Source organism: Lissotriton helveticus, chromosome 7 (assembly GCF_964261635.1).
Source record: "Lissotriton helveticus chromosome 7, aLisHel1.1, whole genome shotgun sequence".
NCBI lineage: Eukaryota > Metazoa > Chordata > Amphibia > Caudata > Salamandridae > Lissotriton > Lissotriton helveticus.
This window is the reverse complement of record NC_136068.1, coordinates 1,735,373,683-1,735,388,725: the sequence shown is the minus strand read 5'-3', so window position 1 is coordinate 1,735,388,725 and position 15,043 is coordinate 1,735,373,683. Positions and strand designations below refer to the sequence as shown.

At 45.6% G+C, this 15,043-nt stretch overlaps 1 protein-coding gene across 1 annotated transcript in view; it reads right to left on the bottom strand.

The window, feature by feature from the left end:
* The window catches only part of LOC144767660 (lens fiber membrane intrinsic protein-like), a 222,620-nt gene that overhangs the window by 83,093 nt on the left and 124,484 nt on the right, over nt 1-15,043 (bottom strand). The window contains exon 4 of the mRNA XM_078651055.1: nt 920-1,042. Coding sequence (XP_078507181.1) covers nt 920-1,042 — 123 coding nt within the window. The remainder of the gene's footprint in view (nt 1-919; nt 1,043-15,043) is intronic.

Below are 15,043 nucleotides of genomic sequence, written 5' to 3'. Positions count from 1 at the left end.
GGTTGGTAGTGGTCGATTGGCCCTTCTGAAAAACAGTTTGGTTAAGCGGAATTATGTTTTCCGGCGTAGCCCATGTTTCCAATTCTCTCAACAGACTTGATGCAAAAACCTTAATATCAACATCAGTGCATTGCATTTAATTCATCAACATTTTTCTGTGTAACTCTCATGGTGACAATATTTTTTCATTATGCAGGACATCCTACCTATCTCCCCAATGAAGTTTGTGGATATTTCATTCCCCCTTCCACCCGGTGTGAGAAGTGGCCGCAGAGCTGTTTGTGAATTCCCACAAACTGACATGTTTGTGAGAGTTCAAAAACTTACTGTGCAAAGTCTTCCTTGATCTGACCTCTGTCCACCCCTTGCAAGACATTTACTCCCACCTAGTATTACAGAACTGTGGGGTAATATTTCTAAGAAGTAAATTGATCTATGCCTTCAAGTTCACATTTTGTGAACGCCTTACAGGTTTAGTTCCAGAAAAAACCTCCTTACCCTGGTAGAAAACTCTCAAAGCGTTTGAAAACCAATCTCCTACTTTGGGACCTTGTTTTTGAAAACAGAACATTTCAAATGTTTGGAGGACTGCCATCAAAAATAACTGCAGCCTTCCAAAAAAGCTTCTGTACAATGAGACAGCAGGTCCTATCCATGTACTGAGATGATTGCTGGGCCGGTGGTCCTTTTTAAATTCTGTCAGATATTAGTCCATCAGGGCGCAGAGGTCATATCCACTGCCACCCTGACGGATCTTATTCTATCTGCAAAAATCTAATTCAGCCCTTTGTGTTTAAGTTTATTAGAGTCAGGGCTGGAGATGATAGTAAGTATTGATGTTTGTTTATTAGAGTTAGGGATCAGTGTTGGGAATCATGATGAAGCTTGATGATACAGGTTAGCAGAGTTAGGAACTCACCTGCCAACAGGCTGAGTGCTGCGGACAACCAACCCAAGTGGAACGACCAAGAAAATCCAACAGGGTTTCCTCTGCCACTTGCTAATCCAGTGAAGATAGACATAGCAAGGACTGCACTGAAAGCTGGGAAGGAAAAGGAACAATAGATGTAATGCAAATCTGGGCAATAAAAGCCTGTCTAAGAGCTGCCTCAGCCTCCATGAACAGAAGTGAAGATTCAGCTCTTCATTCCAGGAATCCCAATGAGAATGTTAGAAAAGGCTGACACATTTCTGTGGTAACTAATATTTGTTTCATGCAATACATTAATTATGAACATGGTATTTTTATATAGGTATTCATCATATACCTGTGAATTTGAGTAAATGTCATAATTGTCGTACAGCATAGAAATACAATCAGGTACATTTTCTTACCACAAGTGCTAATACTGGATGCTGTCTTTCTCTTGATCTTTCAAGATCCCCAATCAGTGAAGTTCTCACCCACATCCTAAACTCCTCCATTACCACTGCAACTCTCAAAGACCTGGAAACATGCAACAGTAAATGCACTACTGACTAAACCTACAGCCGGCCAAGCCCTACTATCTAAGTACCACCTGATTTCGCTTCTCCCCTATGCAGCCAAGGTAATAGATAAAATTATCACCAGACAACTGACTCAACACCTCGACGAGCATCAACTCCTGGATTCCACACAATTAGGATTCAGAGCCAACCACAGCACGGAAACTGCGCTCACCGCAGTAACAGGACATCAGGATGATCCTCTACTGAGGAGAATCAGCATCCTTTATCTGGCTCGACCTCTTTGCAGCTTTCGACACAATCACCCACTCTACCCTCATCAGATGACTTCATGAAGTGGATATCTAGGGACCTGCCCTCAACTGGATGTATTACTTCCTTACAGGAAGAACCAAAAGAGTCAACCTGCCACGATACAAGTCAGAAGCTACAAACCTCATATGCGGAGCCAGGCAAAGACCATCCCACAGCCCTACTCTATTCAACATCCACATGACCCTCGTAGCAGACCTCAACAGATTTCATGTCATCAATACCCTTTCATATGCAGAAAACACTCATCTGGTACTCTCCATTTCTGACCCCAGCAACCAAAGACAACTTCACCTGATGCATGTCCGCTGTGGCAATCTGGATGAGATCCACCTGCCTAAAGCTCAACAAAGACAAGACCAAAGTTGTAATCTTCAGCAAGAAGACATCTGAATGGGATACCACCTGCTAGCCAGCAGACCTTGACTCCATACCTGCCCCTAATTCTCATGCCAGGAGCCTAGGAATCATCCTCAATAACAAGCGCAGTATGGCAGCCCAGACAAACACGGTGACCTCTACTTGCTCCCTCATTATAGGCATGCCACGAAAAATCTTCAAACACCAGGAAAACACTAACACTGGCCCTGGTCCCCAGCAGACTCGAGGACGACAGCACATTCTATGCAGGATGCACCACAAAGCTCCTGAACAGGCTTTAAACCATCCAGTATCAAAGACAGTGGTCCAAGACTATTGATTCTGTATAAGAACAATTCACGCTTACAATCGATATTCACAATTTTTTGAAAACTTCTACACAGTAAGTTTATATCATATATATCAAAATACTAGGCCAAAGGTAATTTTTCAAAGGTGGATTTTATTAAATCACTCCCTCATGTAGGATAAATAATCCATAATTCATACTCATTTCATTTTTAACATTTCTCAATTATCGGTACAAAAACGAACATAGTGTGTCCAGGAAAGTGCAAAAGGGGTGTTTAAGTGATAAGAAAAAGTGCTGTGAAGACATCGAAGCAGAGTGACATACGGAGAATATTTACAACCGGATAATTGCAGTTTGTAGTGGTTTCATTAAGTTACAAGAAAGGAAGCGTCCCACCGGCTGGCTCGGCTGTGTGCATTCCTGGACGACGTGTCCGTCACGGTGGCAAGCTGTAACAGGTATCATCCAGGAGCAGCTTCTATGTAACAGCTACAACCACATAGTGGGGACACAGGTCTCCTGATCCGCCCTGGATGAGATAAGAGGGTTCTCATTTTAACTTTTATGTATTTTACTCACGTGCACTTCACTTTGTTTTTGGTCCTGACGAAGCGCCAATGACCTACAGGCGATAGAGGCGCGAAACATGTTGACCTTGACTAGTGACACCCAGGCATAGTGGGCCTTGTGGGGTCAGTCATTTTTAAGCAGTACTTTTAACTGCCAAGGGTTACCTAGACAATCTTGTCGCTGCTTCCATACCCTTGATTTTATCACACTATCATGTTTGCACGTAATTGATTTACCCTCCCTTACCCTTCCCCACACACCTGCATGCAACATCCGGCTAATCCTCTAAAAGATCTCCGATAAAGTGACCCTTCGGGGACCCGTAGGGAATTGCAGCGCCGGCCCTACGAGGAGCAAAATTGCCCGATGATGAAGCATGACATCCTCCGGGGTGTGTGAGGGCAGCAGAGGATGTAGTATGTCTTTCCCTCTCCCATCAGGGTATTTTTTACCTAGGATTACTTTTCCCCATTCTTCCCTGTTTTTAATGTATGGGTGACTATTTGCACTCAGATACGTGGGTGACTTTTGCACCCTGGTATAGGAACTTTGTCCTCTTTTTGTGAACATGTACAGGGAATGGTCCAGGGCACAAAAAGGTAATGGGTGTCGATGTTTCGACCCTGTTGGGCTCAAGGGTAAATGAAGACCTCGGCCTGCTGGTCTTCTTCAGGACGAGAAATGAGGTAGCCTGGGTACCGATAATGTAGCTTGATCACATATCTGGGGGTAAATGAATAAGGTGTCAGAGTTGCATAATTTACATCTATAGTAATCCATCATATGTATCCGATGGATACAGGGTACAGCTTACCCGTACGTCTTGTTGAGGGTCAGGAAGGGGAGGTGTGATTGTAGCAACAATTCGTACAGTCTTGACATTTACAAGGGAAGTCTGTGTCTCCACAGAGGCGATGGACACTTACCCAATTTTTGCGGGTAGCGTTCAATGTGAAAAATAAGTAATTTTTTCCTCCCTCGTTTGGGGTTTTTAAATTCACCAAGCTGTGGGGAAGGGACACCGTAAGTATGGCCAGAAAACATTGATTTGATCACAAGGGCCGCGCTAGTTGCATAGCACTTACCTAATTGAATTAGGGCACCTGCGTCAGACGATCACTGGAGCCGAAGTGAAGGGCTCGTGAACTGAGCCGCGGGGACGTTTGAACGGAGACAACCGACGTGGAGCGCACGTTATTGGCAGTGAAGAGAGACTCCCGTCAGAAGTGAAAAGACTTTTTTCAGAAAAGTGGCATTATGACTGGCATTGGAGACTTATGTGGCACAGTACATTTAGATAGACCATTCCAACAATACAATCACAGTATAAATTTAAAAAAAACACAATACATAAATACATTAAAACCACAGACATAATTGGACATTGTCTGACAATTAGGTGCATAGTACAACATAAATGACATTTCAAGAGTAAACACAACGTAAATGACATTTCAAGGGTAAACGCAGCTACAAAAGCTATAGAAGGTCTTGATTCCTGTTACGTATAGACACACATATAGGGGCCGATTAGGATGGCGGTTTTTCCGCATCCTCCGGGCCGGCGGAAGTGTCCGCCGGCCTGGAGGATGCGGAAAAACCGCGGCGGAGACTCCAAAGACCCACCGCCAAATTAGGATGGCTGGTGGGTCTGGAATTCCGTCCGCCGCTTTTCCGCCGCGGTCGGAGCCGACCGCGGCGGAAAAGCCATAACATGGCAGGCGGTGTCTATGAGACACCGTCCGCCATATTATGATGTGTGTGTAAATATGCTTTTCCACGGCGGCATTGCCGCCATGGAAAAGCATACGGACCTTCACTTCGGGGGCCCGTTGCGGGCCCCCTGGGTGAAGGGGTGGTGGTGAGTGCACATGGGGGGTACCTATGGTACCCCCCTGCATTTGCGTGCACAATGCAGCAGGCACCGCGCGGTGCCTGCCGCTTTGTGCACGGAAATGCTGTGCATGCATTTTTTACATTGGGGCGGGTGCAGCTTGAAGCTGCACCCGCCGCAATGTTAGAGATAGAGGATGTGACCGCCACCCTGGCGGTCACATCCTAATCAGATCGGAGGGAACGCCGCAGCCCATGCGGACGTTCCCTCCTCCTCAGGGGTCGCGGACGGACTCAAGTCCGTCCGCGATCCTAATCGACCCCTAAGTGTGTACAGTAGCTATGAGCATATAGAGACTCCTAACTTGTATTGTACATAGGTTCATAGGGCACCCATTCTAAATGAACACAGCGGTAGATTCACCTGCGGATAATAATCTAGATACAGTTCACCCATTGGTCAATCCCACCACCTGTTTGTTAATTTCCTCATATTCATTGAGCCCTTGATTAATGGTGTTGAATAGATAGATACATTTACACTCCCTCATGTTCAAGATGTTACTGAAATTACCACCCCTGGGGTTGGGTTTAACCTTTTCTATCACCCACCATTTTAAGCTATCTGGTGCATGATTAAATCTGGTAAAGTGGTCAACCTGTGGGGCCCCCTCTGTCTGGCATCTAATCCGGCTATAATGTTGCAGAATACGGCATTTTGCCTTTTGAATAGTTTGCCCTATGTATAGCTAATTGCACGGACAGCTGATTGCATAGATTACCCCTGAGGAGTTACAGTTGCAGTGATCCTGTAATACATGGGTGTAGTTGTTGTACGTGAACTGCTTTGTTTCCTGTACTAGGGGGCAAGCTTTGCAATGCCCACATTTCACATGCCCAGCGATCGGTGGGATGCCCCAGAGTACTGTTTGATTAGGAGTGGTTACTGTGGGTAGTAGTGCCTTCACCACATGGTCACGTGTATTTTTGGCCTTCTTGAACCCGTGGAGAGGTAGTGGTATGCTACCTATATTATGCGAAATGAGGTGCCAGTGTCGGTTAATAATTTTCTTCACTGCATTGCTTTTAGTGGAGAAAGTTGTCACACATACTAGACGTTCCTCATTCGTGGGTTCACGGTGAGGTGCAACCCGTCCGTTTAGAGCTGTTTTTATAACTTCCAAGGCAGCCTCCTGGGGGATGTTGGTGTAGAGGGACGTAATGTCCATAGTGGCAAGCAGATTGTTAGTCTGGTTGTATGGCCGTTCGTCAAGTAATTTTATTGTTTGTGTTGTGTCCCTTAGATATGTTACCATGTTTTCAGCCAGCATATTTAAGAAAACGTCGATATACTTGCACAATCTGCTTGCCACTATGGACATTACGTGCCTCCGTGTACCCACTGATTTCATCATTGAACTCTTGACACTGGCCATGACAAAAAACTATTTCATGTTCCTAGGCCAACATTAAGTCCAAACTAAAGGGGTGGCTATGGGGGCAAGTATTGCCCCAAACTTAGCCATGATCTTTATGGATGCTTTCGAACACAAATGCGTCTTAACTAACACCAACCCTTATTTTGAGTGCATTGATATTTGGCGATGGTACATAGATGATATCCTTATAATATGGAAAGGGAATGAGGAACAACTTCAGGCTCTCCATAGCTGGTTAAACACATGCTCAAGTGACATTCAGTTCAGTCTTGAATTTGACAGATCATCCATTCATTTTCTTAACATTACCATCAATGCGAAAACTGAGACCCTTTATACCGGTCTCTTTCGCAAAAGCAGTGAACTAAGATATACCAGCCATTACCCACGCAACCTCAGAGACAACCTCCCCTTCGGGCAATTCCTGAGGTTGCGGAGGAACTGCTTCAAGAAGGAGGAGTATTTTAATGAAAGCGGCTATCCTGTCAGAATGTTCAAAAAAGCAAGAAAACGGGCATGGCATAACCACAGAGAACATCTACTTGAATCTAGAACAGAAAAAAACACGAATGAGGAACGTCTAGTATGTGTGACAACTTACTCCACTAAAAGCAATGCAGTGAAGAAAATTATTAACCGACACTGGCACCTCATTTCGGATGATATAGGTAACATACCACTACCTCTCCACGCGTTCAAGAAGGCCAGAAATGTACATGACCATGTGGTGAAGGCACTACTACCCACAGTAACCACTCCTAATCAAACAGTACTCTGGGGCATCCAAGATGGACCTTGTCTCCTCTGTTACGGCCTCTGTTATGGCCAGAAGGGCGGTGTCAGTCCCCTGACCTGGTCTGAATCCTGTCTGCGAGTGGCAAAGGAGGTTGTTAGTCTCTAGGAATGTTGAGAGCTCTTCATTTACAATTCTTTCAGCCACTTTGCTGATGCCTGTGAGAAGGGAGATGGGTCTGAAGTTTGAAGGGTCCAAGGGGTCTAGGTGGGGTTTCTTGATAAGTGCCCGAACTGTCGCACTTTTCCAGTTGACGGAGACTATCCCGCTGGAGAGAGAGGCATTTATCAGCCTGGTAAGCAGGGGGGATATAGTGGGGGCAACTAGTTTCAGTTTACTCATGGGAGCTGGATCGTCCGGGGATCCACTCTTCACACGGTTGAGAGTGTCCACCAACCTCTCGATGGAGATGGGGAGGAAGGTTTCCAGGACAGGGGCGTCTTGGTCAATGGTCCCATCTGAGAGGTCTGTTAGGGGATAGGGCGTCGGGAAAGTCTTTATGTTCTTGAGGATTTTAGATGAGAATTTCTCCGCAAATTGGGTGCATCTGGCACCAATGGGATCAGCAGCAGGCTGTGGTTCGGGAACTTTCATGAGAGATTTTACTATGCGGTAAGTCTCCTTGGAGGAGTTGGAGGCAGCTAGGATTTTCCCTTCGTAATAGGAGGCTTGTGTATTTTTGATAAGGGTTTTGTATTGCTTCATGGCCGATTTGTAGGTTTCTTTGCAGTTCGAGTTCCAATCTTTCCTCCAGAGGCGTTCGAGTTTTTTGCATTTTTTCCGGAGTTCACGCAGTTCCGAAGTGAACCAGGGAGACTTAAACGAACCCCTCTTACTAGGGAGTTGTTTGACGGAGAGAACCGTGTCAAGGGAAGATTCTATCCAATCTCGGATTTGGATGTCTGCTAGTGAGGGATCCGGGTTCAGGGTGGGTGTGGAGGCTATCCACCCCCAGGCATCCATGTCTAATTTGTGCCATGGGCGGGAGGGTGCTTGGGGTGGGAGACTGGGGGTGATTTCGGTGGAGATTGGAATTTTGAGGATGATACGGTGGTGATCTGTCCAGGGGATGGGTAGGGGTGATAACTCCTCAGGGGTAATCTATGCAATCAGCTGTCCGTGCAATTTCCTATACATAGGGAAAACTATTCAAAAGGCAAAATGCCGTATTCTGCAACATTGTAGCCGGATTAGGTGGCAGACACAGGGGGCCTCACTGGTTGACCACTTTACCAGATGTAATCATTCACCAGATAGCTTAAAAAGGTGGGTGATAGAAAAGGTTATACTTTACCCCAGGGGTGGTAATTTCAGTAACATCTTGAACACGAGGGAGTGTAAATTTATCCATCTATTCAACACCACTAATCAAGGGCTCAATGAATATGAGGAAATTAACAAACAGGTGGTGGGATTGACCAATGGGTGAACTGTATCTAGATTATTATCCGCAGGTGAATCTACCACTGTGTTCATTTAGAATGGGTGCCCTATGAACCTATGTACAATACAAGTTAGGAGTCTCTATATGCTCATAGCTACTGTACACACTATATGTGTGTCTATACGTAACAGGAATCAAGACCTTCCATAGCTATTGTAGCTGCGTTTACCCTTGAAATGTCATTTACGTTGCGTTTACCCTTGAAATGTCATTTATGTTGTACTATGCACCTAATTGTCAGACAATGTCCAATTATGTCTGTGGTTTTAATATATTTTTATATTGTGGTTTTTTAATTTATACTGTGATTATATTGTTACAATGGTCTATCTAAATGTACTGTGCCACGTAAGTCTCCAATGCCAGTCATGATGCGACTTTTCCGTAAAAAGCCTTTTCACTTCTGACGGGAGTCTCTCTTCACTGCCAATAAAGTGCGCTCCACGTCGGTTGTCTCCGTTAAAACGTCCTCGCGGCTCAGTTCACGAGGCCTTCACTTCAGCTCCAGTGATCGTCTGACGCCGGTGCCCTAATTCAATTAGGTAAGTGCTATGCAACCTTGCGATCAAATCAATGTTTTCTGGCCATACTTACGGTGTCCCTTCCCCACAGATTGGTGGATTAAAAAACCCCAACCGAGGGAGGAAGAAATACCTTATTTTTCACATTGAACGCTACCCGCGAAAATTGGGTAAGTGTCCATCGCGTCTGTGGAGACACAGACTTCCCTTGTAAATGTCAAGACTGTACGAATTGTTGCTACAATCACACCTCCCCTTCCCCTTTAGATGTACATGTGATGCCGCTGATGCCCGGTCGCATCTTTCTTCAGGGATCATCCTGACGCTAAACAAGACGTACGGGTAAGCTGTACCCTGTATCCATCAGATACATATGATGGATTACTATCGATGTAAATTATGCAACTCTGACACCTTATTAATTTACCCCCAGATATGTGATCAAGCCACATTATTGGTACCCAGACTACCTAATTTCTCGTCCCGAAGAAGACCAGCAGGCCGAGGTCTTCATTTACCCTTGAGCCCCATTCCCTTTTCGCGCCCTGGACCATTCCCTGTACATGCCAATTTAATTCTGCTGTAAATCAATGATGTTGAATTGATATTACTGAGTTCAATGGTCAGGTGCCTCAGAACTGGAAGTGTATGACCAGTTTTTATAAAATGATTGTAAATATTCTCCTTATGTCACTCCGCTTCGATGTCTTCACACCACTTTTTCTTACCACTTAAACACCCCTTTTGCACTTTCCTGGACACATTATGTTCGTTTTTGTACCGATAATTGGGAAATTGTTAAAAATGAAATGAGTATGAATTATGGATTATTTATCCTACATGAGGGAGTGATTTAATAAACTCCACCTTTGAAAAATTACCTTTGGTCAGTTGTTGCATATGTCCATAACCTAGTATTTTGATATATACGATATAAACTTACTGTGTAGAGGTTTTTAAAAAATTGTGAATATCGATTGTAAGCGTGAATTGTTCCTATACAGAATCAATAGTTTTGGACCACTGTCTTTGATACTATATAGAACCCAGGTCCAGCCTGGATATTGGGAAACCCCATTTTGATAATGTCTAAACCATCCAGAGCACAGCAATAAAAACTTGTCCTCAACCTACCTCACATCACCCCTCATCTCAAGGCACTGCACTGGCTCCCCGCACACAAGCAGTCTCAATTCAAACTACTCACACACACACAAAGCATGTCCCCACCTACCTCAACAGCTACACAGTTCCAAAATGGACTGCCAGATCAACTCCATCTTGTACTCTTGCTTCCACACTCTCCGCCTACTATGTAAGACCTTCAAATGGTTCCCCCTCAAACACAGAAAGACTGTCACTCACGCCCTGGTCACCAGCAGACTCGACTACGGCAACACACTCTACGCTGGAATAAACAAAAACCTCACCCGCAAGCTACAGAACTTCCAAAACGCAAGACTGGTCCTCAACCTGCCAAGACACTGCCACATCTCCCAGCACCTGCGCACACTCCACTGGCTCCCCATTAAGGCCAAAGTCACCTTCAAGATGCTCACCCACGCAGACAGACACCGCACCTACATACCTGAACAGCTGACTTAATTTCCACGTACCCCAAAGGACCCACCGATCAGCCCAGTTCTCCTATGCTTGGTCCCCAATGCCAGAAAGACCAGATCGGGAGGCCGCTCCTTCTCCTTCCTCACGGCCAGAACCTTGAACGCCCTTCCATTCCACCTCCGACAAACAACATCTCTTCGCAAGAAGCCTCAAAACTTGGCTCTTCGACAGATCCCCTCCTTGATGGACTGGAACCTGCACCCCACCACTATCCCCCCAGTGCCGTGAGACCCTTACAGGTGAGTAGTCGCGCTTACCAAACGCCTGATTGATTGAGTGATTCTACCACCCTATCAGACAACTCCAATCTGCGGGACTTCTACTAGCACAGGTACCCCGCATTCACAATAAGAGCACTGGCACACCCACTTTTTCTTGCATCGCCCTCAATGAATGACCTGCCACAGCACATCAGAGCCTCGTCTTCAATTCTTGAGTAGTTCCACAAGAAGCTGAAGCCCTGGCTCTTCGAGTAACTTCCCGTTAGGGGATCACAGCCTACAAATCTGCATACAACTGGATATCTTCTTGGGTGATTAGCGTGGTATACAAATAGACACAACATCACATAACAAGATCAACGCAGATGTGTCAGGTGAGTGATGATCCTTTATCTATTCATACTTCTTACGACATTTAGCATTCTATAATCCCCTTATATAATTTTATTTTAAGACAATAATATCACTAATCACCTTCAGTTGATTATTTCAGTTAAATCTTGATATAACCAAGGTCCCCATCTTCACCAGTGGTGTAAAATATGTGTACTTGTAAGTTAAGATGGAACACTGGTGACCTGGTTATTGTATGTGTGTGCTCCAAACAGGGTGAAAAATTCACCCAGGCTTTTGGTGATGGTGGTGCATGACACATCTTTCAGTTCCATTATTCCATCTTCCCTCACATATGTACAGAGAAGCTCCTTGCAACAGCCATGGCTGTAGGTAAACAATGTTGAAACAGGTGTTCATGAATACTTATCAACTCCAGTGTTGAATGGGAGCTGTAGTTAGAAGCCCAAGGAGAGGACCAAAACTGCTAGAAACACATTAAAATCACAGTTTAAACACTTCCCTATGGCTGCTCACTATATCCCAACCACTCATCAATATCCAACAGATTATTATTTTTCTCCTTCTTTTCCTTTTTATAATTTTTTTCATACATGTTGTTTGTACACAAAGATCATACCACCTAACTGGATGACAATACAAATCAGAAATTTGGATTTGCAAAACAAATGCATTTAGAACAGAAACTAAGTATTATACTGCAAAAAGTTATTTGACAATTTATTATTATGATTGTTATTATTATTGAGATTTCTACAGTGCATGGCTACCCAAGCAAGGGTTTCCTAGCGCTACTCTACAGTATAGGTACCAAGAAACACTGCCCCGGCTGCACCTGGTGTCATAAATAAAACAGACAAGTTTTAAGCCTCTTGAAGAAGCCTGAAGACAAGCAGCATGCTTTCAGGTCAGGGGGAGAGAGTTCCATAACTTTGGACCCAAACAGAAAAAGGCTCAGCTTCCATGCCTGGATCTCCTAACTCTAGGAACTACAGTGAGATCCAGGTTACTTGACCGCAAGGATCACCTAGTTGTAAATCGATACCAAAGGGGATGATGGATGGAGCGTTTGAAAAATCAAACACTCACCCCCAGTCAAATGATCTGGGTTTAATCCATCACCATTCTTTAGCTCACTCCACCCCCCCTTTTCAGACATGGCCCTATGCAAATCAGTGTGACCCTCTGCCTCATGGGAACAGTCCAACCCAAACTGCCAAGCCATGTCTTCCCTGTACCGGAAACAAGCATCCTGGGACTGGTTTCGGATTCATAAGGGAAGGTTTTGAGACTGGCAAGTGGGTGCACTTGCCCAGTCAACATGGCAGTACCAGACTGCACACACGCTCTTCAATGGCAGGCCTGAGACACACTTTACAACCTGCTCCGGTGGGTGGCACAAGCAATGCTGCAAGCCTACCAGTAGCATTTGATTTACAAGCCCTGGACTCATGCAGTGTACTGTACTAGGGTCTGACAAGTAAACCTAATAAGCCAATCATGGACTCACTAATCCATATATCAATTTACCATAGGGAGCACTTGCACTGTGGCACTAAATAGGAGTGGCACAGTCCCCAAAAGCAGCTAAAACCAGCAAAAACCTAAGAGATAACAGCACAAAATGGAAGGGAGACCCACGCCAATGGTGCCGGGTCTAACAACGTGTCTCTGGCAGGAGATTTGGGGTGTGAGAAGACATATTACAGGCTTGTCACCCACTTTTACTGCCCCCAAATGCACGTTGGCACACATAGGTCTTGTCAGACTTGCCAGGCAAGTGGGAAGACTGGAGTGAAGCATCAGGCTCCCATCCAACCCTTTTCTGTGGTGAGCACCCCTTTTGAGCGGGTGGGCATCGACATTGTGGGGCCATTGGAACCCAAGACAGCCTTAGGGCTACAAGTTTATCTTGGTCTTGGTGGACCATGCTACCTGGTAGTTGGAAGCGGTCCATCTCAAGACAATCACGGCCCCTCTGGTGAGACGTGCATTGATAGAGTTATTTTCCCTCGCCAAATGTGAGAAGGTGGCTTGGTATATGCTGTCAACTAGTTAAAGTGGGCACCCTCCACCAATCCACCTGACCCTTATGATATATGAGATCAAAGATAACCTTTAGGAAAGCTATCTTAGTGGTAGCTATGGAGAGCAGCCTTCAGGCTTAATCTTGAAGGAATTTAAAGCAGCTTGTTTCAACAGACTGTCACCTCCTGAATGACTAAATGAAGGAGAACCATACAGTAGTTATATAGAAATATGTATTTATTAATATAACACTCTCTACTAGAGTAGAGGTTAGAATACAAAGCACACAATACTGTATCAATAGAAAAGTTGTAAGTAGCACAATACACAGTGGGCCCAAGGGGGAGACAGATCCATATACTAAAATAGTGGTAAAACAATTACGACTTGAAAATAAACAGTGTGCCTAGAGCACGTAAAATCACTGGGACCCCCAAGGAACCACTGAAGCTGATAACACAGGAGACCCACGGAGGACGGGTGCAGTGAGGAAACACGACTGCGTGCGCCGAACAACTCTATGGGAAAGTCGCGGTTGCAAAGTTAAAGTTTAAGGACCCTTCTAGGAGGACTTCGAGCAAACCCTTCAGAACTTAAGAGTTTAAACAGCCACCCCACCTGTGGATACTGTAGTATCGGAGTTACCTAACCCAGGTAAGCCAGTGCATTGGTCGAAAGTGGTATCGGAAACTCTTGTTGTTCTCTATAGAAGAAAGAGAAGAAGTGCTGCTGCCGTGAAGATGAAAAGGGTCCGTTGGAATGCAAGCCTAGATTCTGGATGGAAGGAACCTGAAAGCAGAGGGGACGGAGTCTGGGTCACTTCAGAGTGACCAGGGGCTCGGGAGACGAATGGCCACCAACGTTGGGTGCTTCAGGTGTGAAGGAGGGATGCTTGACTCTGCAGCCACAAGGTCCCGGAGGCGTCGAGGATGATCAGGAGCCAAAGGTGAGATTTACCACGGAGGATGCCAAGTGCTGAGGGGTCGGTGTCCTGCGGGAGCACCAACAAGCCTTGGCAACAGCAACCCACGCAGGAAGGACAAACAGGTTACGGTGAGGACCAGCAAGGTACAAGGGACTCTCCAAGCAATGGAGAGTCAGGGCCCAAGGACCAGGAATCGTGAAAGGACCTTGAGTCAGTTAGCAAAGTACCAGCCCACGGAGCACACGGTTTGAGGAGGCCAGAGTTCTTTAGTGCAAATACTGCTCAGGGTCAGACCCACACGGGGTCCAATGCACAAGCTCAGAATTTGCCAATGCATATGCACTTGCAAATGGATGCAGTGCACAGGGGTTCAAGTTATGTAGTCCCGCATGGGATACTGGCCTCAAACTTGGTATGAGGGTAGATCAACCTCAGGGACCTTCAGGAACTCATCTCCTGTGTTGCTGAAATCTTCAGAGTCCGCAGGAACTCGGGAGCAGCTACTGGTCAGTTGTGCTTTATGTGCCTGCGAGGCAGGGGAGTGACTCCTTCACTCCAAGGGAGATTCTTCTGTTGTCCTAAGTGTCCCACAGGTCCTGCACAGGGCCTGTATGGAGTCACGGTACAAACTAACTTTGGACATAAAGAAAGACATGCACCCAGGCCCTCGTCAGCAGCAGACTCGGCTACGGAAATGCCCTCTACAAGGGAGCCCCGACCAAGCTCATCAATTGACTACAATGCATCCAAACCGCCTCAGCACGACTGATCCTTGATGTACCACGACACGGCCACATCACCCCCCACCTCAGAAACCTGCACTGGCTCCCCATCAACAAGAGGATATTCTTCAAGCTC